The sequence below is a fragment of the Suricata suricatta genome, chromosome 6 (assembly GCF_006229205.1).
Source record: "Suricata suricatta isolate VVHF042 chromosome 6, meerkat_22Aug2017_6uvM2_HiC, whole genome shotgun sequence".
NCBI classification, from domain to species: Eukaryota; Metazoa; Chordata; class Mammalia; order Carnivora; family Herpestidae; genus Suricata; species Suricata suricatta.
Window position 1 is genome coordinate 53055983 of NC_043705.1, and position 25279 is coordinate 53081261.

At 41.1% G+C, this 25279-nt stretch overlaps 2 protein-coding genes and 1 long non-coding RNA gene across 8 annotated transcripts in view; 2 read left to right on the top strand and 1 right to left on the bottom strand.

Annotated features, from left to right (window-relative positions):
* The window catches only part of ANKDD1B (ankyrin repeat and death domain containing 1B), a 60134-nt gene extending 49833 nt beyond the window's left edge, over positions 1–10301 (top strand). The window contains exons 13-16 of the mRNA XM_029941215.1: positions 2506–2601; positions 6557–6758; positions 8831–8934; positions 10041–10301. Coding sequence (XP_029797075.1) covers positions 2506–2601; positions 6557–6758; positions 8831–8934; positions 10041–10184 — 546 coding nt within the window. The 3' untranslated portion in view covers positions 10185–10301. The remainder of the gene's footprint in view (positions 1–2505; positions 2602–6556; positions 6759–8830; positions 8935–10040) is intronic.
* Positions 10302–13046: 2745 nt separating this feature from the next.
* POC5 (POC5 centriolar protein) overlaps positions 13047–25279 on the bottom strand; it is a 37087-nt gene continuing 24854 nt past the window's right edge. For 5 of the 6 annotated variants that reach the window (XM_029942455.1, XM_029942456.1, XM_029942452.1 and 2 more), the window contains 3 exons: positions 22654–22931; positions 16463–16639; positions 13047–13499 (listed from right to left, as the gene is read on the bottom strand). In XM_029942455.1, the coding sequence (XP_029798315.1) occupies positions 13356–13499; positions 16463–16639; positions 22654–22931 (599 nt within the window). In that variant the 3' untranslated portion in view covers positions 13047–13355. The remainder of the gene's footprint in view (positions 13500–16462; positions 16640–22653; positions 22932–25279) is intronic. The other variant, XM_029942457.1, reaches the window with a different exon arrangement.
* On the top strand, positions 16862–19296 carry LOC115294517. The gene is made up of 2 exons (XR_003909928.1): positions 16862–17007; positions 19055–19296. It is a non-coding gene; the product is annotated as an uncharacterized LOC115294517 (long non-coding RNA).

Sequence of the window (25279 nt, forward strand, 5' to 3'; positions counted from 1 at the left end):
AAAAAGTCATACAAGTCCTAGGGCACCTGGGTGGTTCAGTTGGTTAAAAGCCTGACTCTCGATCTCAGCTCAGGTCTTGATCTCATCAGAGTCGTTAGTTTAAGCCCTGCTTTGGGCTCCACACTGGGTGTGAGCCTATGTAAAAAAAAAAAAAAGGCAAGCCCCCTGTGGACAATCTGGAAAACCCAGAAAAGCAGAGGGAAGGAAAAGGCATCTACCCATAACTCAACACTTGGGTGGAACTACCTCACTTCCACTGCCGTGGCTTGTTACCTTCCCTTAACGTTAGTATTCACACGTCGCGTTCCTCTTTCCCATGCTTTCCTTTCATACTGTATCCCACTTTCTCATTAACACGTAACACCTCTGGGGCAGTCTTGTGGGTGGAGAATCCAGAGCATTGGGAAGGGAATTCATGCTGGGCCCCCAGTGTCTGTGCACTGGATGTCCTGGGAAATAGCAGCCTCAGTGCTACAATTTGACTCACAATTTGATTTTCCTGTATTCCCTTCTCCTCTTCCCTCTTTTTTTATGGGCACATAGTTGGCACCAACACCTATTTCATTGATAAAAATTACCTTTTCTACTCATTCCCACAATCGTTACCAAGGATAAGTGACTGTAAGGGTAAATGAAAGTGTGGATGGAAAAAAGGAGCCAGGGTTTGGTGTAAACAGGACTTTCCCAGAAACCTGCCGCCTCGGTGAGAGGTGTTATGAAGCTCCTGGAGGGCTTCCCACCCTCAGGGGCAGGAGTGCTGGGTTTCCACTCCGTGCACACTCCCTGGGAGGGTTTTCCTGTGAACTTGACACCGCTGGCTCTCAGCACGCTGCCTTCCCACACACAGTAGGCTGATCATCCGGATTCACAGGGCTTCACAAGGCAGAATCCAGGCAGCATGCAACGAAAGACTTGCTAACGGCCTGCCAAGTGCTGTTCTTCCTCATTTCGTTGCTGTCTCTTTTGATGAGAAACTGATTAACGTCAGCCCTAGTCTTCGGGCCGCCTGGGTCCTCGCACCAGGCCCTGTGGGTTGGTGGGAGTTGCCCTTGTTGCAAATGCTCAGCCATGTGAGAGAATGACTGGGATAAACTACTGGATCCCTAAGCATGGAAACCGGGGTCCCTAAAATTGGACCTTCTTCTGGGATTATTTCTGACCATTCATTTTGATTATCTTCAGGATCCCTGAGCACATTTTTCCTGTGCCGTTTGAAAAAATAAATAAAAACCACCATCTTTTCTTCTTAGGAAAACATATAGATGTGTAGATTGTGCATGGCCGACAATCTAGGGGACACAGCTTGCAAAGCTGCGTGCTACAGCTTTGGGCTACATCCATCTTGACAAATGTGTGCCTTTTGTAATTTGTACAAGAGATCATCTGGGTTCCCAGGCCACTCATGCCCCCAAATTATGTCCAGAATATCCCTTACTGCTTACTCCACTTGATCAAGTCTCCAGTCCCTCACCCTTGGTTAGAGGCGTAGAATAAAAAAAAAAATCCTAGATAGGAGTCCTGTGGGCTGAATTCTAGACTATGAATTAGTAGTTTTGTCAGATGCTATTCTTTTTTTTTGTTTTGTTTTATTTATTTAATCTCTACACTCAACATGGGGTTCAAACTCATGACCCCGAGATCAAGAGGTGCATGTTCTCCTGACCAAGTTAGGTACCTCAAGGATGCTATTATTCTTAATAAGATCCAACACTTTTCTTTTCACCCTACTTAACATATGGCTTCAACTTCTTGGTCTAAGATGGCTGTTCAAGCTCCTGCCATCATGCGAGCATTCTAGTCAGGAGCAGGAAGAAAGGAAAGAGGATGACATCCTTCCTGTCTTTAGAAATAGTTGCCACAAGTTGCACATGCCAGTTCCATTCATATAACAGAACTTAGGTCACATATCTATGTGCAAGGGAGGCTGCAGAATGTTTGGGATGGTCAGGTGCCCAGCTAAAATCAGGAGGCCTCTTCTTAGAGCAGAAGGAAAAGGCTACCAGGGGAGGAGTTGTGGCACACTGACCAAAGTCTCAGCCACAGATGGAGTCAGTCCCCGGAGAAAAACATGTGATCATATTACGTATTTGCTGAGGACTTCCCAGTGCAGTGAGCCAGGGAGACCTCTGGAGGTCTCAGAGAGAGGTTTGGGTTCTCATCGACAGAGGATGTGTGAAACATCCTCTGTTGATGGTGGGTCCCTAAGCCTATATCTTTTCCCCTGCCGTGTGGACACAGCCCCTGACACCATCAGTATCTAGCCTCTCTTAAATAATTACCATGTGTCCTGCACAGTCCTAAAGGCTTGATGTGCAGCACCACATTTACCCCTCACCACTGTACCCTGGGGTAGCCTTTGAAACCTAGAGAACCTAAGGATTGAGCCAGGTTCACCCTGCAGGGAGGCAATAGGATCAGGACTTGAACTCAGGCCCTCCCTGTTCCGAAGCTGGTGCTCTTAAACACTAGGCCCTCCTGCCTGACACTTTCATTTTTAACTTTTAGCAAGGGAAGACTGCCCTGGCCGTGGCTTCCAGAAGCAACCACAGCCTTATAGTGGACATGATCATTAAGGCAGAGAGATACTACGCCTGGAGAGAGGTAAGGAACAGGACCAGCCTCACAGGCGGCTCTCCTGCAATCCCCCATCTTCAGGTGGGTCAGTGTGGGGTTGTTGTAACTCCTTTTTGTGCTCTCAGGGACAGGGTCCTGGTCACTGCAGTTATAGCAGTCCCTTGGGCCTGTGCTGCTCCATTCAGGGAATAAACAGCTGCCTCTCCCTCCTTTTCCTTCGCCAGCATCAGTAGTCAGAGCTGAAGTGTGCAGAGCTCAGAGGGCTAAGTGGCTCCGTCCATGTCGGCTCAAACAGACTTAGTATGCTTGCCCCGCATGGTTGGCTCCCAGGCTGTGCCCTCTGTGATGGAGTCTCTGGCTGTGGTACCTTCTGGAAGTTCTCAAACCTACATTCTGATGAGCAATGAAGAAGTTTACATCAAAGCTCTGCAGCTTTCAACACACACCGGTGCTGGCTCTCTGGCCCTCAAGTATCCTGTGATAGTCACAAAAACTTATTCATCTTGAGCACACAGAAGACCTGTCTCCAGGACATTCTCTCTGCCTTCTTTCATTATTACGTCCTCTGCTAGCTGCCACTCATGCAGCTTCTCGACAGAATGCCTTTCCCTCCAAGATTACGTTACCAGACACCAGGCACCACCCTCACTTTGTGCTTTGTGTTGTTGCCATGCTAGGCTGAATGCACAGCCCCCCCCCCCCCCCCCCCCCCCCCCCCCCCCCCCCCCCCCCCCCCCCCCCCCCCCCCCCGCTCAGTCTAGTAGATTGGTACCAGAATTCAGGTCCTGCTCCTCAGGTGTTTACCCAAGGGGGCATCAGGCCTGATCTGTTGTCTGGTTGCTAATCCTGAGAAATTTCCCTTACATCCTTAAGGCAAAATGCATTGATTTGTCTCTTCTTGCTCACAATCCTGTTTAATTGGCTCAGTGGTCCTGATCTGTTTTCTGGATAAAATACCATCTATATCTTTTAAAGGCCACATCGTCTTATTCAAACTTTTGTCACTTGCCTGTGAAACAACTTCTTTGTAACCATTAGAATTCTGTTTTATCTCTCTCCTCCTAGTCAATTTCTTTCTGTTTCTTTTTCCCAAATGTTTATTTATTTATTTTGAGAGGGGGAGAGTGTGACCGGGGAAAGGGCAGAGAGATAGAGAATCTCAAGTAGAGTCTGTGCTATCAGCCCAGAGCCCGATGTGGGCCTAGAACTCACGAATTGTGAGATCATGACCTGAGCTGAAATCAAGAGTCAGAGGCTTAACCGACTGAGCTACCCAGGTGCCCCTCGATTTCTCTTCCTCCTGCTCCTTTGTTCTCTTCCTCTTTGCCTTAGCGTCATTCTTACTTTCTTAGATCATCATTGTATTTTAGTGAAGGTAACTTTCCCAACTTCTGCCTTTTCTCTTGCTTTTTAAATGATTGTTTTCACATTTTCTGTAAAAATAGACATATTCATTGGTTCTATTTTTAACGCTTGCTAGCATTTTTAGATTCTTTTTCCTAGATGAGAATAAGTTACTTTTCCACCAAATGAATAAGCCCTTTTTTCCTAACAAACTTTTAAGATGTGAGAATCAGGGGGCGCCTGGATGGCTCAGTCAGTTAAGCATCCAACTTCGGCTCAGGTCATTATCTCATGGATTATGGGGTTCGAGCCCTGCTTTGGGCTCAGTACTGACAGCTCAGAGCCTTGGAGCCTGCCTCAGATTCTGCATCTCCCTCTCTCTCTGTCCCTCTTCTACCCACACTCTGTCTCTCTCTCTCTCTCTCAAAAAAAGTAAATAAACATTTAAGAAAAAGGTGTGAGAGTCAGATGAACTTTGAGAATCATATACAATGCACAAATGTATGAGGGAGACCCTCGGAAATCTAGGAGTTCACCTTGGTGATAACAGGGCACCAAGATCTCTAGAATAGGAGGAAGGCTTGTTTTTTAATATATATCCTTAAAAGTTTTTTTTAGCCAAATATGTTACTTACTTTAAATTCACTTTGTTCATTAAGCAAATATATCCTTTTTTTTAATGGAATCCATGTATTATTATTTTAAATTCTTTGTTTATTAAACAGATTTCTATACTGGCCTGATATAAATCATTAAATCCAGTGGTTCAGAGGCAAAGGGAGCTTCCTAAAATCTAGCTCATGCTATTTTAATTTCCACCAGTTTGAGCATGTGATACTCCTGCAAACAGTCCAGTGCTTTGGCAGACAAAGTCTTAATGCTTCTAAGGACTGGTGAAAAAGACCGGTGTGGGGTACCTGCATGGCTCAACTGGTTGAGTGTCTGACTCTTGGTTTCAGCTTAGTTCTGGATCTCACGATTTATGGGATCAAGCCCGGCATTGGGCTCTGTACCGACAGCATGGAATCTGCTTGAGATTCTCTCTCTCTCTCCCTCCCTCTCTCTCTCTCTGCTCCTGCCTTGTTGTGTTCTCAAAATAAATGAACTTAAAAAAAAAAAAAAAAAAGAAAAAGACCTAGGCTTTCCAAATCTTTGACCTTTTCCAATGGAACCTTGAAGGACCACCCAGCCCAATTCCAGAATGCACAGAGCATATGCACTTCTCAGAGAAATAGAAACGCTATGATACAAAGGTTAATGCATTTTGCAGGTTCTTCCCTCTACCTTGTGATGTTTTGGGGTTTGATCTTGTTGGATTCCACATTGTTTCAGAACAGCGAATGAAAGAAAAGGAAAAAAAGTTTGTTGGATGCCCCGCCCCCAGCCTTTCCTCTTTCAGGTTCCCCTGGAGTTAGGCGCTGTCAGAGTAAAGCTAGGGTTGCGGGAGAGAGGACCCTGCACTTTACAATCTCGGAAACAATTATGGGTAATTCAGACTTCCCATTCCTATTCCAAGTTCTGTTCACAAGGTCCAGATACGAGAGGGATGACTGGCCCGCCTCCTTGGACTTGCTTCCCAGGGCTTTGTAGACCTTGCAGAGGAGGCTGCAGATGCGGTGAAAGGAACAGGTTGCTCTGTGATGGGGGCTGAGGCGCAGGCCCCACCACTGTCTTCTCAGAGGTTTTGAGAACCAAGTGTCCGTATCCTCTTAGTCTGCCTCCTGCCCCAGCATTGACTCCTGTCTTCAGTTCAGATTATCTTTCATTAAGATCCACTTTTATTTAAGTGAAAGATAAATATAGGAGTCGCCCTATGTACAAAAGGAGGATAGGAAGTCCCAAACCTCTTGGGCTGTGTGTCCTGCATGTCCTTAACTGTTCTGCACCCTCCTGAAGGAGGATTATCTGGAGCCCTGACGGCATATACATGACAGGTGCAGCTCTAGGAAACCGTGACACCTGCTTTCACTTGGAGATTTTACTCCAGTTTCTTTGGTTGGATTCTGCAGAAGGGACAAAAGGAACCTTTGAAAACCCAGAAAACCAGATATCAATCCAGGCAGAGAACTGGCTGCGGTGACTTAAAACAAAATGATACTGACCCCTGTCTTCTCCACTCCTTTGGCCCCAAAGTTAGGCTTCTACTTTGCTCTCCTCGCACCAGAGAGTAGGATGAATGGAGGGACTAGCTCTGAGGTCCTAATTAAGAGAGTATGCCCAATCTGGGCCTCACTGAGACTTTGATATGAGAAAATCAAACATCAAGAAGAAAGAGGGGTATTGGTTGAAAGTAAGGCCTTCAAAGATGCCTTTGTTGTGACATGTGACGTTTCCTAAGCCAACACATCTCCTCTGCTTTCTTTTCGGGTGAATAAATATCAGTCCACACCCTGGAATAGAAGCAGGGGATACAACACAGCAAATCCCCTCACATTTCCTGTGTCAGGCAGTACTCAAGCTTTTTACTTCAGACATTAGTCTCCATCTTGGATGACGTGATCCAGTTACAGGTAATATTGAAAACACAAGTCTCGGTTACCACCTTACCAGTTGTATCTGAAAAATTGTCTACATTCCATGAAATATGGCAATAAGCACAAAATGTTGAAATCATCTGATGCAGTTACCTTTAATTTAGGAGCATGGTGAGAGCATCAGGAACCCATCAACCAGCTTTACTTTGACATTCAAGCAAGATCACAGTCTGGAGACCAGGCATATTCGTGGTCTCCTCTGGGACCTGGCTTACAATCAGCTAAAGGCCAGTGAGTGGCAGAGGCTAGCCCGTTCATGGAACTTTACGGATCACCAGATCAGAGCCATCGAGCAGCAGTGGTCAGGTGAGCATGGCCCAGGTGATGGGAGGGGAGATAGGAAAGCAGGCTTTCCTGGTGGGGATCTTCCAGGTAAGTAGTTGGTGCTCACGACAAGCAGCGAGATTGTAAGGGCCCAGGAATGGGAAGTTAGCACAGGACCACAAAGATTGGGAACTTTGCAAACCATGAACATTCTGCAGTGAACTGAATTTGCAAAGGATAATTACTTTTACTGAACCACATTGAAAAGGTAGCATTTAGCCTTTAAGGAAATTAAAGTTCCCAACTGAATAGGCACTAAGGAAGCAAGGATTTAATGGTGGGCTTATCCCTGGGAAACCAACCTGCCTCTATTAGGCCTTGAGATTGTCTGGGCTTGAAAACGTTCATTCCCTAACAAAAAGCTCACTGTTTAAGGCTTCCACTCCAGGAGGACTCTCGGAAGCCAAGCCTGGGGTATGAGTTCTTTCAGGACGAGGCCTTGGGTGAGACCAGCTGTCCCATGGGAGACTTGGGATACAGACTCAGGCCTCTCCCTGAGTAGAAGCCAGAGAAGCAATTCAGCCAGACTCCAGCTGTCAGAATTAGTGAGGTCAGGTCAGTTGGAGTCATTAGCTTTGCTTTTTTTATGATTTGACCCAAACCTAGGAAACAAAGAAAATTTGTTTGGCACTAATCAGCTACTTAGCTTTAAAAACAAGAAAGCAGATACTTGACAAGATATTCTATTCAGAGCACTTGTCTTACATGGATATCAGGAGATATGAACAAGTCCCATGCTCAGGGGTCGACTCTAAGGTTACACTGTCATGTAAAAACTGGAACATAATGCATTGAAAATGTTGAATATTGACTACAGTTTCTGAAAAGTTTCCTTTTTTACTGTTACGATTTCTCCTTTGTCACTAATCAGGCATACAGCATTCTTTGAAGTTTTTGGGAAAATTTAGTTGCCTTCTTGAAATCTCTCTTGACCTAAAGAAATGATTTGAAAATACAGTGTATCTTCAGAGTACCAGTATCCTTAACGTGTTTGAGTTGAAACAGTACGGAGTGCCTAGAGTGTGTTTAGCTCGGCCAGGCGAGGGCTGGATCAGCTCTGTGAGCCAGGGTGCATGTTTGGTGGGATTTATAATCTAGTTGGCATGACAACAGTAACGTACACAATCCAAGTACAATCCAGGGTAATGCTACTGCCGCCAAGGAGTTTGTGGGCTTTTAAGCAAAGGAGAGATATATTGACATTGGTATTTAAGAATTAGTTTGGCAAATGCATGACGAAGGATGGAACAGGCTTCACCTAAGAGTACGCTGTTTCTGGGGACAGTTGGCTCTCCCTGCTTCTGACACTTTCCAGCAAGCTTCCTCCCCAGAGCTCAGGCCCTCCTCTTGCGGCATCTGCCCGCTCCCACACACACTCTGCGGGAACCAGGAGCCTGTCCTGTTTGTAACCGCGGCCTCCTCCTTGGAGACACGGATCTCAGCTCTCCCCCAACATCTCTCAGGGGCCAGGTGTCCAGGGCGTATGTGCCCAGTGAGTAACGCCGGCCCAGGGCACGCAGACTTCCATCAGACCCCAGAGTGGCACGATGGCGCACGCCTGCTGCTTGGAGTGTGGCTGATGGACAGCACGGCAGCAGCTGCGAGCTTCCTAGAAGGGCAGATCCTAGCCCCAGACTGACTGAGTGAGACCATCCGTCCCAACAGGACCCCCAGGCGAAATATGCGCTTCGATTAGGAGAAATGGGGGTGCATAGCAGCGCTACCCGAACATGGGAGGAGAGCTCCACATCTCAGGAAGATTGTCCCTCTCTGTTGGGCTGGGACCTAGCTGCTGAATCTCGTATCTGCTCCTTGGCCTGTGTCAAGCACAGCAGGTGCATGGCAAGTGTTGGAGTGAATCCACACTCTGGTCACCCTACAGGAATTCCAGCAAGGGCAGCTGGAAGGGCTTTCATCCACTGGGCTGCTTCTCTAGCAGCCATCAGAAGACGAATGAGTTGCAACCACAGACAATTCAGTTAGAATGAAGATCACAGTGAAAAGAGGCATCAGCATGTAGTTTTTCCGTCTCTGACTCTATGTGCTTGGCACAGGGAAGGGAAGTTTCCGTGAACACGGCCACAGGGCTTTGCTCATCTGGCTGCATGGGACCCTGATGACACAGGCCATGCCGGTCAAGCATCTGTATGAAGAACTGGTACGTGCAGGTTTCCCAAAACTAGCTGGTGAGTTAAGTTTTCAAGATAGAAGCTCTTTGTCCCTTAAGATGGTGAGGACAGTCCCATGAAACAATACTGTCCATAAACAGCAGCAGTCTCAGTTTGGGGAGAGCTATGGCTCATAAATATGCAGCTCCTCTGGTGAGTGGCTTCAGTCAATACGGACTGATGGTGGTTTAGCCTGGCGGTTCTCAGTGTCACCCCCTACTGGGCATTTGAAGAAGTGGAAGAGTTTCTGTTGTTGTGCATGTGTGGCAAGGTGTGGAGGGGTGTGTTTGGGGTGCGGGCCAGGAGAAGGCAGGAATGCTAAACCATCTTATAAGACTCTAGTATAGTTTCCATAACTAAGCAGTATCCTGCTCAAAATGCCATTTTGCCCCTCTTGGGGAAATTTGTTGCAAGTTGGTGTATTCAAAAGGGTTATCACTAGGTTAAAAGAAAAGAGCAGACAGGCTTTTACTTTGGCAGCTGAGGGTACTGCTAAAAATCACTTGCCCAAAGACTGTACTGTCAGGGAAGATGCTTTCAAAACTTACCAGTAAATTCGGTGGTGTTACAAGTCTCCCGTAATAATAACCACTCAGGCAAAATATGGCACTTCTGCCATTATTTTCACTGATGCAGTTTTACCTGAAGCTGAGAGCATCACTGCATGAATCCCACCGCTGATCCAATAGGCCGTTTCAAGCAGTGGTGGGAAAAGGAATCATGCGTAGATGATGTCTACTCCAATGACATTATCCTCACAGCACTGGGATTGTCCCCTCAACTTCAAATATATTTGTTTCTATAAGAGAGTATCCATAAGAATTCCGGGGGGAGGCAAAGAGGCAGTCCACGGAAGTGGTACAGGGCATGTGCTTGGGAGCAAGACCGTGTGTGCCTGTATCTGAACTCCAGCACGAACAGGTTGTGTGATCCTGAGCAAATTCTACAGCCTCACTGTGCCAGTGTTCTCCTTTACTAACTAGAAAAGTTGCATGTCAGAGGTTCTCATGGGATTGAGTCATAGTGCCGGGCACATAGCAAGTGCTTAATAAATGTTAGCTATTAATAATAAATGTTACCCTATTTTTTTTTTCAGAAAAGATCCGTCAATTCAAAAATGAAACTGACGCAAGGTCCAAGAAATGTGCAGTTTCATAAATGCCTAAAGAAATTGTATTTAATTGGTTTTCCACTCAGCATTGCCCTTTATATTCAGTTCTTAAATGCCATAAAATCCTAGCAGCAGTAGTATTGATTTTCCTTTCAACTATGAAGATGGTGGTGACAGATGAAAAAATGGTATTAGTACTTTCCACCTGCTGAAATTAAAGGTCAATTTTTTTTATTTTTGCTTAAAGCAAATTGTATGTGATTTTTGCATTTCTGCCATTTGATGCAACATATGTGATAGCATAATCTAAGTTTTGATTCATCCTGTGTTTTAAAAAATATGATGGTAGGAACAGCATCCTGGTATAGGGAAAAACCAAGGGATTTAGAATAGATGGACAGGGTTTTAATAATGGTTTTACTACTTATTAACTGTGAGCCTTTGGGCATACTAATATCCAGGTTTTCAGATCTTCGGTTTCCTTCTCCATAAAATGGGGGAGTGTCTCTCTGCCACAGCACTGATGATGAAGGCTGAATGCCTGTGAAATCCCTAACCTCATGCCCACAGTACTGAAATCAGCCCCTGTGAATTATTTCTCTTCAGTAAGAGAAACTACCTTTGAAAATTTATAGTTACTGTTCATTTTAAATAACACATGTGTAATAGTAGTGCTTAGAAAAGACCATAAAGACTGTTATGTATACCAGTATATTTTTTTAAATCTCTTGGTGGTGTAGTTACAGGTGACTTTTATTTTCTTTGTACTTTTTGGTATTTTCCAATTTTTTGGACAATGAGCATACATTATTTTTAGAATCTGAGAAACTTATGAAATAAATATGAACTCATATCAAATATCAATTCATATCAGTTTATAAGCACCCATTCATGATAATTTAAGGCTTTCCATTCTCAAACTCTGACTCTAATTGCAGAAGGTGCCAGAGATAAAATCGTGAGCAGTATCAGTCCAATTATTCTATCCTGAATTGATAGTTTTACATCTTGGCCTCATGTGGATTGTAAATGGCCCACTTACTTCTATGAATGTTTAAAATGGGTCATATGTTCACAGGAGTCCAAAAAGATGTCAGGAAAACTATTCAGTGAAAAGTCATGTCCCCATCTGTTCTTCAGGTTTTAACTGTCAAATTCAAGTGGATTAACTGAGGCTAACACTCTTTGGTTCTGCTTTGAACAATATACACTCTCTAGAGCTTAGAAAAATGCCTCTTAAAAAATGTTTATGATATTCCCAATTACAATATTCATAACATTCACTTTAGCCTTTCCTCATGGTTATGGCTTGGATACAGAAAACCATTCCTAGTTGTCATCTAGGGCCCTCAGAAAGCAGAGCCTGTGACCAAAGTTTATGAGTAGCTGCTTTTTTTTAGGACTTGAATTCCAAGGCAAGGAAGCAAGAATGAGGGAAAAGGGGAGTAAGTTGGGGAAGAAAGGAGAGCCCAGACCGAGGTGAAATACCACACTGGCCACACCTGGCAGCAAGCAAACTATCTCATTTTGAGGGTACTCTCTTCTGAGAGATGGGCTGCACTAGGGCACCTCACGGCAGTTTGTACAAGGGAGAAAGGAAGGACTCATCTGTTAACCCAGTGGGGTGTTCATTCTGGGCCGCACACGAGTAGCTTCAAGTGGAGCCTGTGGTCTCTTGTGAGCCTCTCAGAGCGCCTGGGGAAGCCCAGAGAAAAGCATGGCCACGGTACAGGTAGCACAAGATGAGGTGCTGTTGGTTTGTGTTTGCTGAAACCCACGAGGAGCTGTTTGCCAGTGACAGCCGGGCCAGAACTCAGGACACTGTTGCATAGAAGGATCTAGTACTCTAAGGCACAATATTCGAATTCTTTTAATTCCATAGTTCTGAAAAGCCTTGGTGTGCCCTTTGAGAAAATGGGATATTGGCCTATTTCACATTTATTCTCCTGTTCTATTATAATGTGAAGCAGTAAGAAAAAGTATTTCCTATAATAATGTTAGAACATAAAATAGATCATGTTCAGAGTGAAAGAAGCTTCTAAGTAAGTCCATCCACTTCTGTTAAAGATATGAAATTGAGGCTCTGGACAGATTCTTTAGAATTTATACTTGTTTTTATGTGACCCAAAGTACTTTGTGAAATAGATGGGATGGTATATCTCAGTGTTTCACAGATGGGATCCTATGAGTCACGAAATTAAATGCCCGGCCCCAGATCACCCAGTCAGCCAGCAATAAAACTACTGGGACCTGGTCTTGTTTTCCTTGATCACTTTCACCCAGATTCTTCCTACAGGAAGCCACTGAAAAGTCTCTGCCCAGGCCTAGAAGGTTTGCTGAGTTGCCCAGTGCTATTACCCTCAAAGGGTGATGTTTGGATGTTCAGAGAGAAAAAAGGTTTGACACTGCAGAGTTTCAAAAAGGCAAGAAAGAACATCAGAAATAGGACCATTCTAATAGGAAATTTGTTTTTGATGTCTGTTTTTTTGCTAGTAAAAAAAAAATCTTTCCTTTTTATCATTAAAAATTATTGAGAAGTCTCACCATTTCCCATTTTTTACTGTCCATCTTAGGAAAATGAAGACTAATGCACTAAAATCACAAAAAAACTTTGTGATAAAGTATCATTATTACACTTCTTGGTCTTTATCTCTTTAACTTTAAAATAAAAATACCTTAGTTTCTATTCGTTTTATAATTTAAAACTTTTTTTTTAATATTTATTTTTAAGAGAGAGAGAGAGACAGACAGAATATCCATGGGGGAGGTGCAGAGAGAGAGGGAGACACAGAACTCAAAATGGGCTCCGAGCTCTGAACTGTCAGCACAGAGCCCAACGTGGGGCTTGAACTCATGAACTGCAAGATCATGACTTGACCCAAAGTCAGACACTTAACCAACTGAGCCACGCAGGCCCCCCCTTAATGAATTTTTTAGTAAAGTTCTCAAAGTTTACTTGGTAATACTAAAAATGATTTAGCCTTTTAGAAATAACATTAAAAAAACAAGATTTATATACTTTTATGACAATCAGTGACAGACTGAACCTATTAAAAAAATCCAGTCATTTTTTAATTTAAAAATTTTTTACTTAATTGCTTAAATTAAAAAAATAACATTAAAATAATCCTAAATATAGTTATAAAGGATGGTGTGGCTTGAAAAAGCCTCCTGGAATTTTGAAACGATGAACATGATGTATCCATGATGTGCTAAGAATATGAAATTTTAAAAACTGGAGACTTTTAATCCTTGGTAAAACCAGATGAATCAAAAGGTCTCAGTATGTGCACATCCATTTTAGTCAACCACTTTTATGGAATGAATGGTTGAGAGGGACTGCGTGTGAGGTGACCTGGCTCCGAGGGATCTAGAAGCTGAGGTGCTACTTTCCGGATGAATCGTCCGGGGGTATTTTGCAGCAGCAGCTTGAGGAATGGTTTGCTGAAAAGGTAAAAATCTGCTTTAACAATCCCACAAAATAACACACATTCAACACCATTTCATTATATATAATTTAACCAAGTAAATATTTGTTAAGCACACAGCAGATACATGCAATAAGTTGGTGAAGCAGCCATTAAACAATTAAGGACCAGACAGCGGTACTTAACCCAGAAGTTAGACTGATGTGCTCAATACCCTCTGATCAGCTTGCGTTCCAGAGGATCACAAGGGGAGCCATGGGAGTCATTCCTCAGAGAGGCCTCAGTGGAATCTTACAGTGTTTACAGAGGCCAACTGCAGAAGGGGACTTTCCAGTGTTTGGAAGAAGGGTCGGCCCCAAGACCTCCTTTCATTCCAAGCAGTATTCTCGCTGCACCTGTTAACATGTGGAGCCCAATCAGGGAGCACAGGGAAAGCTCTGAGGAATCAGTCTGGTCCTTGCTTCAAATCAGAGTAAAGCAGATCTCTTCCTATTTCAACACGGTTCACCTGGAAGCTGACTAACCCTTTTATGATCATACAAGAAGAGATCTGTCCAGAGGCCTGGGGCTCCCTAATGTGATTACAATTTTCTATGCACAGAAATAACTAGATGCTGAGGACACACATTGAGAGGATACCTACACTATGTCAGAGCTCAAAGGAACGTCTTGGACCTAAGCGCTGACGCAGGACAGTCAGTGCACCGCTGGCTTCATCTATGCATAGAATGTGTACAAGTACATATTATGGATGTAGGTATATATTACGTGTATACATGTGTGTAAAATGTACAACGATTTTCTATACTATACTGGATACAGCTTCTCAGTAGACTTGTTACCCAGATTCAGTCCACATCACTGAGTAGTACAGAGAAATTCCTACTAGGGTCTTCTACTTAGAAAGGTCATCTCTAAAATCCTTGAAGTAAAATTATATGCAGGTGATCAAAACATTCATTATTTATTTTAAAAACCCCATGATGCAGCTTTTACTTAAATGAGTGAAAACTCTTAAAGCTCTTCATGACAGATTCTCTTTCAAGAGTTCCTCTTGAGAAAAATTTCCTGTCTTAAAAGTATTTTATATAAATGTGTCTCTGTATTCACATAACTGGATAGCCATTACAGATGGGAGAGAATCCCACTAGTATGAAAATTTAGTTGCTGACCACCGAATCTGACCCTGTTACAAGAACTATTTCTCCTTGGGGAGGATGGGAAAAAGGGAATGTAGAAACAGATTCACCTACCACTGGTTTCATGAGCTATAAAAATGGCAGAGAAAGAAGTAGCACCAGGAAGAAGCAATTATCCAGCAGATGGGGCTAAAGTGTCAGAGATCTGACTAGTGGTTTATTAGTAGTAACTGTTTCTAGTAGTTATAGATCTTCATTTGGGGGATAAAATGAAAAATGGTACAGAGGACTGCCATAGTGTCTGTTACATAATCCCACTTAGGTAATAATGGAAGCAGGCTCCTTCATGAGCAGTTACTGGAGAAGTACTAGACACAGTGATTCAGCAGAGAGCAGCTGGAGAGGTAAATCTCAGAAATGGGTTTTAAGACTATTTACTTCCTTGTTCTTTTTTTTTCTTGAGAATATGAATTCCTATCTTTAGTACAAAAACAAAGACTGCCTAAATTAAAAGTAAGCATATATGTGGTTTCTCTGCCCCTTCTTTATCGCACAAATGGACAGTCCCTCTCCCTCTCTATGCACATATGTGCTGAGAAAAAAAGAAATGTTTCTGATAACTGTTTCTCTTGTTTCTGAGAACTGACCTTACATATTCAGAAGTAAACTGAGAGGTCGCCTGAGGATGCTCAGTCTGCAGCCTCTGGAGGCCGAGACTCCCATCCTCCCTCCATGTCCTTTTCTGGCCTTGCTGGCTCCACCTCAGTTTTCTACTTCAAGGTGGTCATTCTTCACCTGAGGCTAAATTTAATGACTCACTCCAGCTTCGTTGATTTAATCATCTGGCAGCCTCTAGGGCCCAGAAAGTAAAGGATGTAAAATCATCCCAGATGTATTTTGCTCTGATACACTAAGTAGACAGTGTTGTCTAACATTGAAAATTTATATTAGGAGACTTTCTCTTTTAAAATCAGTTGTTCCTCTTTAAGGATGTGGTCTTGTAACTTTCAAAAATTAAACTTTAGGAGACAATTACTGATGTATATGTGTCCCATGTACCTTTCTCTAGTAATTTTTATTAAGTTAAATTTGATATGGTTTTACAGCTTATAAAGTGCCTTTATATATCTCATTCAATTTTCACATTATCTCAGTTAATCGTGAATCCAGAAAATAACTTGAGGGAGCTCACTATCTTTAAAACTCCCACGTTACACACGAGGAAGTGGAGGTTCAAATATTTGATTTGATTTGTGTATGATCACAAAGGCAGTCAGTAGCAAAAGTCAGTCTTTTTTGCTTATTTTTGCTTAAATTCTAGGCATTTTCCTTTATATCACATGAATTTAGTGCACTCTGAATTTTTCCCACACTACAAATATGCTGACCGTTGTATTGAAAAAAAGGAGAAGATGACTAAAACAAAAGAAACAAAAATTAAAGACTGTTAAAATATGGAAGTGTTTCTTATAATCAAATACCTGCTACATGAACAGCAGATAATGAGTAAACAGTTTTTGTCTCTTTTTTTAAATTAATGAGAAATCATTTATATATTTCTTTTGGCCACCAGAACAGTGGATTACTTTTTGTGTTGGTAATTTTTACACTCTTGAGAAGAAACGACGTTTCTGAAATTAATTTCCTAAAAGAGGAAAGGCAGATTTAGACCAGGTTTGGTGATTCTAAGTATATAAAGACTATAATAATAATAAAAGGTAGAACAAGTAACAGTCATCATGAATTCTGATCTTCTCAATATAGAATTTAAGTGTTTACTAGTCCATCAACTCTCAGGAAAAGGATTTTTTGATAAAGATCGTTAGATACGTGTACTCACCACTGTGACTGGATGGTGTTTTTCCACAACAACTGAGCTCATGGGAGGAGAAACTCCCATTATAGCTAAGCTGCTACTAACTCTGTTTTTTGAGGCAAAATCACATCTCCCTGTGATGCGGGCTGTAATTGTTCTTCCCGCTTTCTGCTGTGCAGATGTCACAATTCTGGGCACGTACTAAAAAAACAAAGAAATATCCAGATGGTACATAATCATGGCAAAATAGATACTACTTTTGCTTCTGCAAATGATGAAGAAAAATATGTAGGCACTTAAAAAAATAATTGTATATTTAACGGACTTTAACATAGAAAAAATTAAACAATGAGACAAAAGGCAAAATACAGAACCAAGCACCCCAAAACACCTCTTTATAACTTTGGTGTACCAACCCTCTTATAGCATTCTGTAGACTTAAAACCCAGTTTCCTGCAATGATTACATTTTATGTAAATCTAGGATAATTATGATATCAAAGCCAGGAAGCTGACATGGGTACAATGCCTTGGTAGAGAGCCGTGTCATTTTATTACGTCTCGATCCCTGTAAGTATTCTAGCACCGCAGAAGTCTCCCTCCTAGGACACATTAGAGTCCTATCCATTTCCATTCCTCAACCGCCCCTAACCCTTGGCAACCATTATTCTGTTTTATGAACACTTTTGATCCTTATGCATAGTTAATATTACACATATGCTTTTGTGTTCTGCCTTTTTTCTTATTGCTTTCTTAATATATTTTTTCTCATAAATAGAGACTTGCTATAATTTTTAATGAGAGGTTTTTATAGCAATCTACTATGGTTTATTGGTCTCTTTTCCTATTAAGTAACAATTTTTTGTAAAAAAGGATTCCTTTTCTTTTGAGTTATTTCTGTAGGATGTTTTGCAAAAAATGGGATGATCATATCAAAAGGTAATATCAGCTTGTACAGCTTCTGTTACTTGCTGCTGGATGATACTCCAGAAAGATTATATTTCTAACAGGAATAATATACATGTACTCACTGTTTTTCACTATCAATGAATTATATTATCTGCTCATTTAAGTCTGAGGTAAAACCTAGTATTTAATTTGTGGTTCTGTATTAATGTTTAATATTTGCAATTCATTTTGTTAACTACCCATATATTACTTGCAAGGAATGGGTATTGCTCTCAAAAATGTTTAATTGCTCCTGATGAATATTAAGACTTATCTAATAGTGTAAATATTTTCCCTACTTAATGTTACCTCAGTTTTCTTTAAAAATTTTTTCTTAATTTTTATTTTTGAGGAAGAGAGAGAGTCAGAGTGCAAGTGGGGTAGGGGCAGAGAGAAACAGGGAGACAGCATCTGAAGCAGGTTCCAGGCTCTGAGCTGTCAGCACAGAGCCTGATGCAGGGTTCAAGCCCATGAACCGTGGGATCATGACCTGAGCCAAAGTTAGAGGCTTAACTGACTGAGACACTCAGGCACCCCTCAGTTTTATTTTTCAATACACATAAATTTAAAACTTACACCTAATTTTGTCATTAATTTCTTCCATAAAGTAATCAACAAACCTGCTTTAGACAGTTGAGGCCATTATATTCTTCTAACATTTACTTATTTTGTTTTAACTTATTAAAACATTTGAAATTTCAGTGTGAATTATTAATCTCATTTTCCCTCTAACCATTTTTCCCAAAACCATATTATTAGTGACCTTCCTTCATTGTTACAGTCCATCTGAGGTATCATTCATTGAGTTCTTCATATTATCTGTATTTAGCTGCAGATGGTCACGACTGGATATTGAAACAGATGACAGTGAGTTCTATGGAGAAATATCTCTGGGAAAATTAAAATGATAGAATACTGATGTGTCGGGAGGACTCTAGGAAAATAGCATTCAGTGAGGTTTTGTGAGTCTTTGGAAGTTTGGAAAGACTTAATTACAGTTGCACAGAAAACCGATCAAAGGCAAAAACAAAGGAATCAATTCCTGAAACAAAAAATCGTACCAGAAAGGAAATGTAGGCATAGTATACATTTGTAGTTTAGCTATATTTAAATAGTCATCATAAATAATAACAATGCAAAGTTTGGAATATCTACATTTCAATACCGAAAGAGGACAGGGAGGGGAAGGGAAGCAATCGGATGGTATTAAAAAGGCCACTTTTTTCATCCATGATAATCAGCCAAGAGATAGTATTTGAAATTGATGCACGTGGAAATAAAGATACAAGGCTATTATTTAGGAAATTAAAAGGTAAGTAGAGGAACAGCTAACAGAATTAGGGAGAGGTGTGTGGAGGACTGCTTCTCACTATGATACTTGTAGAAACTATCTGGCCATTTCATATGAACTCTAATGGATCTTACGAATTTAAGAAACTAAAACTGAGATCCTAAAATATTTACAGACCTGTTTTTGTGGACTAAATTCATGCTTCTGACCTTAAAAAAACCGCATCCTATTGTTAAAATAAGGCATAAAATAGATTCTATAACGTGCTGTATCTTAATATTTAAAAAAAATTAATTGCTGGTAAGAATATTCTTTATGAAAAATTGCAAACTGAAGTACAACTGAGCTGGAACCCTCATTCCTACCGCCACACTTGAGGGGTGTATGCACTCCCGTCCGTAACAGCTGCTCCTACTTGGAGGGGAAGGAATGCAAAAGACACCGGACACGTTTTGAATGGGGGACATTTGAAAAGAAAAACTGCAGTAGTTGGAAAATGCCCACAGCTGATAACCTTCACCCCAGCCAGTTGAGAACTGCTTTAAAATGCCTTCAGTAAGATGAAATTATACACTCCAGTAAAGAAATAAAGACTTTAAAAAGAAGCCTCTATACACTTATTTGAATAGCTGTCTTAACTGACTTGCATGTTTACCAAGTTGGCTTTTTGTTTTCTTTTTTTAGCTTTTTTTAAAGCTTTGCTTTCAAACGGTTTGTTCTATAATCAGATTGCCTTACAAATCTGATAGATTCTTGCTTTACTTTACCAAAACTAAAATTGGAAATTATAGAATAATAATCTACTGTTTGTAGCTTATGGCTTAATTACAATCTATGAACCTGTAGTGAGTTTGGTCCTGCATTAAAAGTTAGCAAATTAATACACACATATGTTTTAGCATAAAATAACACATATGTGTATATAATTTTTAAAAATTTCCTGCTTTAACTTTTTTAAATAAAAACAATTTTTTTAATGTTTATTTATTTTGAGAGAGCGAGCATGTGGGTGAATAGAGGAGAGGCACAGACAGAGGGAGAGAGAAAAAGAATCCCAAGCAGGCTCTACACACTGTCAGTACAGAGTCCAACATGGGGCTTGGACCCACAAACTATGAGATCATGACCTGAGCTGAAACCAAGAGTCATACGCTTAACTGACCGAGCCCCCCAAGCTCGCCAACTGACGTTTTAAAAAAAAACTTATTTTTGGGAGAGTGCAAGTTGGGAAGGGGCACAGAGAGGGACACAGAGGATCTGAAGTGGGCGCTGCACTGACAGTCTGACAGCAGTGAGCCCAGTGTGGGGCTTGAACTCACAAACTGCTAGATCGTGATGACCTGGGGCTGAAGTTGGACATTCAACTGACTGAGCCACGCAGGTGCCCCCTACCCCCTTTTAACTGACTTATTGATTAAGTGGCCAAACTTACTGGTCCCAGTCATGTTGGATCTTATTAAATGTATCTAAGAGCTTAGCTGACTTAAAAAATGGGATAAAAATGGAAATGCTAGCATTTTATACCATATCAATAAAAGCAACAAAATCAAAAGGATTAAGAAAGAAAAGAGAAACGACATATTTTTAAACCTCAATATTTGTATCTTAATATTTGACATGGAGACAAACCTGATGATTGGTTAAGAAACAAGGCTCTGTGGCCAAACGGTCAAAGTCAGAATTCTCACTGTGTCCACAGAAAAGTTGCTCACTCTCCAAGCCTCGGTTTCCTCATTTATGAAATGCGGAAGGCAGTGCCGAGTGCCTAAAGATATCCTTTCACTTTCCATTCAGATGAAGACGAAAGTTATGAGAGAACCTTTACTAAAGAGTTTAAAAATCTGACTAAACCCCTTAACTATTCCAACTGGGAGTCAGAAAAACAAAAGAGTGTCCCCTGTTGTTCAACCTCGTGAACTATGTATGCTCATAGAACTGCCTAAGGTAGGTCTTGAAAAGTGCTCTCCACCAGGAAATTCTGTTATTTTATTTAACATACTGACAATGTCTGTAGAAAGGAGAGTCTTACAGATGAAGGTATTATTTTGCTAGGATGGTAATCTTTCTTTTTCCAGTTGTCTGTTTCCCTGCAGTTTATTCTCTGAACACACCTCCTTTTAGCTACTAGAAATACCAAGAAGATTGGGGAAAAGTTTTGAATGTCCAAACAAAGCCTCTGTGATTAAAATGAAAAGAAAGATCACCAGACCTGGATCACATGTCTCTCCTAGTCCCAACAATGATGGGTTCACATTAGATAAGTTATCCAATTAATGTACTTGTTCCTTCTTTTGTTATTATGGTTCTTTTTAAAAACAAGAGGACACATGTGAGGTGAATCTGAATCAGAGTATTATATATGCGAGGAAGAAAACTAGCAGTACACTTACGAACTCCTTTGCTTCTGATTTTCCTCTCCTCCAACCCTAAAGGCTATATTTACGTGAACAAAATTGAATGTATATTTATGGAGGAGGACGTAGTTGGAAGGGCTGTCTACACAATATTGTGTTTTTCAGGTTTTGAAGGCTTCAAAATAATCTCAGGTGACCAAACTGTTTCACAGAGTAACAAAAAAGGTAGTAAGCACACTCATCTGGTTCTTCCTGTGCATATCCAGGTTTATACATAAATGCAGATATACAAATGGTGTGGTCATATTTGAAGGGGATTTTGAAAAATCTAGCTCTGTGTTATCTGAATATGCATCATGAATGACAAACCAGAAATTTAAATAGACACTCACTGTGTTTACTTCAATGAGATCATCTTGTATAGGATCACACTTCAAAATGTGTCATCATGAAAAATAAACACAGCTGAACATAAATCAGAGTTGAATTTTAGTGCCTTCTTTCTAAGTCAAAACCCCCTCCCACATCAAATTTCTCTTAACAGCTATATTTTTTTCACCTCTTTGAATCAAGAGCAAACATAATAGCAGACCTCAATATATTTTTCTCCGCAGTCACTAGCTTCCAAAAGGCAGAAATTCAAGTCAGCTGGAATATGGAAGATGACCCGCTGTCTGGCGGACTGCACGCCCGCCTTAGCTGCGGAGCGCTGTCCAGGGCAAGAGAACCTGTTCTGCCACCTGCCGTCCTCTTCTGTAAATGGGGAGGGCCAGGGCGGTGAGGGACACAAGCCAAACAGAATCCTCTCATACTAGACAGGCCTTTGTGCCTAAGCCAAGCCAGAGTAAGGAAGGACAGAGTGTTTAAAAAGCCCTATAGAAGTGAGTCCAGTGAGCTTGGCTTGTACCCCTACTCCCTTCACTTTTGAGAATCACTCTTTGAAGAACACAGGTTTAATAAGAAGGAGGTCAGGAGTCAGAACCCTGATGTGCTTTGTGGTACCTCTTCCATATTAATTAGCGTGATTAATTCTCCTGCTGGCCAATTCTCACACAACATTCCACCCCCATTCAACAGTTCCACACTCTATGTGCTTCTCGTAAAAGCAGCTAAGGGACTCTAGGAAAAATCATTCCTATCTTTGTTCTAATTGTGAATTACAAATGAGAACCTAATGCAATCAAGATGGAATAAATATAGAGTAGGGTTAATGATATATCTGCATCCAGGAAAAGAAAAAGTTATAGCTAAATACAAAATACACAAAAGGGCCAGTAATCTTCTAAGTCCTTCTAAGCCTAATACCCAGTAGAGTTCCCTTCAAAATAAATTCAAAAGTCTGTCAACTGCTTTCTCAAATCTGTTTTTCCTGAACAAATCTTGAAAAATGTAAAATGAGAAAGTTATTTTTGTCTTCATTACCACTAACTATAAGTTTCAGCTATTACTTTCATTATACATTGTTTTAGCCAATTTATATGTTAAATATTTTCTGTGGCTTGGCTTCAATACTGCATAGACTTTTCCTCCATGGGAAAATACCTTCTAAGTTAAATATATCCAATATACAGTCAGGTTTTGAGCCCCTTTCCCACTAGGGCGTTAACTATTAACTGTACTAACCATTTCTTCTGGCGCAGCAGTAGCTGAAGACCCAGCACCCAGAGCTGAGGAAACAGGAAGGTGAGCCGAGGAAGCAGAAGCAGCCCGGGCGGACGCGATGGAAGCCGCGGAGGGAAACGCGGTAGCGCCGGCCGCTCCCAAGCCTGCTGTTGGTGGGGATGGTGGCCGTGCAACCTCCGAGGTCATCGGAGGGGCCAAAGGATCCAAATGAGCACAATGTTCTTTTCCTTGAACGCCAGGGCCATACTCTTCTTTTTTATTTGTGAAGTCTATCCCTACTGATCACAAAGTAATTCCATTAAAATTCTTACGACTTTTATGCCCCCCAACAATGAAAATACATTAATAGCTAAAATTTACTTCTAAAGAAAATGTAGAAATTTGTCATGTAATGCATACAATGTTTAGCTAATACAGTTTATCATTATTAACTGGTTAATGTCAGAATTAACCACTAAAGACTTCATACCATTCCCTTCAATATGTGAAAGCTAAAGATTTGCTCTTATGGCAAAGATAAAAATAAGTATGTACTTGGCTAGGATGTCCGAGGAGTAAAGTATATTGCCAAAATAGCCATCATAATAATATGGCCACATTGAGGCTAAGCATTTATGTCCTTCTACATTATTTCATACAGCTGTCCTGATAAATGGCCTGGTATTTAGATCTTCAGAATTGTTTTCTGATAACACTATACCTGTTCATTTCCATCTATGGCTACTATCTAAACAATTACAAAGTATATTATTATTTTCTTAAAGTTTATTTATTTATTTAGAGAGAGAAAGAGCGAGAGAAAGAGAATCCTAAGCAGGCTCTGCACTGCCAGTGTGGAGCCCAATGTGGGGCTCAAACTCACGGACTGTGAAATCATGACCTGAGCCAAAATTGAGTCAGTTGCTCAAACAACTGGGCTACCCAGGTGCCCTAAAATTGTTTTAAACATGATTTTCCAGCAAAAAATAATTAAAAGTAACACTAAAATTTTTACCTTTAACATTATAAAAAATCAATTCTTGCAAGCAGATTATATAAATGATGAGTTAACCGTAATTTGTACACTTAACTAATTTTATTGACACTCTACATAGTAATCTCTCAAAAATGAATCTTACCATTAGATCAAAGGAGTGAGTAACATTAGCTTCCAGAAGCTAGGGCAAAGAGTTTCTTCAAATTTTATATTCCCGCCTCAGTATTAGAATTTGATTACCATTTCCACTTAACACTGGATCTATGTGGCCCCTAACACCAGGGTGAGGGTGTGGAAATTCAATCACTGAGACAATTCAGAATGTCCAAATACAGGGCACTAATAAACCCCTTTTTATTTTTTTTAAATGTTTGTTTAATTTTGAGAGAGAGAGAGACAGAGTGCAAGCCGGCGAGGACAGAGAGACAGACAGACAGAATAGGAAGCAGGCTCCAGGTTCTAAGCTGGCAGCACAGAGCCCAACGTGGGGCTCGAACTCACAAACCGCGAGATCGTGATCTTAGCCGAAGTTGGACACTTCACTGACTGAGCCACCCACGTGCCCCTGAATGTAGGAGGTTATGATGATCATAATTTGTAAATTTGTTGTGAAACCTAGGATCTGTTCTAAGTCGATAACTGATAATTGAATTCTGCAATTTAATACATACAACTTACTAATCTGTTTTCACTCATAGGTCTAGCAGGAGAAACCTAGTAAGGGACCATGGGAAGGGGAAAGCGGGGGGAAAGAGTTGGGGAGAGGGAGTGAGGCAAATCATGAGAGACTTTTGAATGCTGAGCACAAACTGAGGGCTGAGGAGGGAGGGGAGAAGGGGAAGGGGGTGACTGTCATGGAGAGGGGCACTTGCAAGGAAAGCACTGGGTGTTATATGAAAACCAACTTGGTAATAAACTATTCAAATTAAAAAAAATACAACTTACTAACAATGACAACTGGTGGTGGTGGTGAGTTTTAGGGTTGATATTCAATTAAAAGACCATTTATTGGAGAAATCAAGTATTCCTTTGGATATTAGCAAGATAAACTCATCAACCTTGAGATTCTATGATTCTAAGTTTCGAACCTGCACGTGGGCCACACGCCATGACTGCTTCAGAAAAACGTTCTCTGCCTTAACTTGCGAGCACCCACAACATGAACCAGGTGAATAATAAATGTGTGATGCTGCCTTAAGATGAAGGTATGACAACCACAGAAAAGTTATTCACTGGAATGGAATATTAATGCTGTTACAAAATGAAATTGTCTCAAAGTGTGAGTCTCAAATAGAATTTAATATGAGGAAATACTGCAAAAAGTATTTACATAAAACAGGTTGACTTAAGACTGCAATAATTATGTCATTACTATCTTACATGTCAAAGTATTTTTTGTCTTTTAAAGAGCTTTCAATTCTATTTTGCTGCACTGCCACAAGACTCCTTTGTGAAGCAGATAGGGAAGATTTATATTATCTTCTTTGTTCAGAGAAGAAAACTAAAACCCAGTAAGGAGAACAGGCCTCAGTGCACACTGGTGGCAAAGGATTCGGGTTCTAAGTCTGCTGAAGAAACACGGATGCAATCCACACAGGTCCCAGCCAATACATGGACTTTTCTTTTCTTAAAATTATTTTACTTGACTTC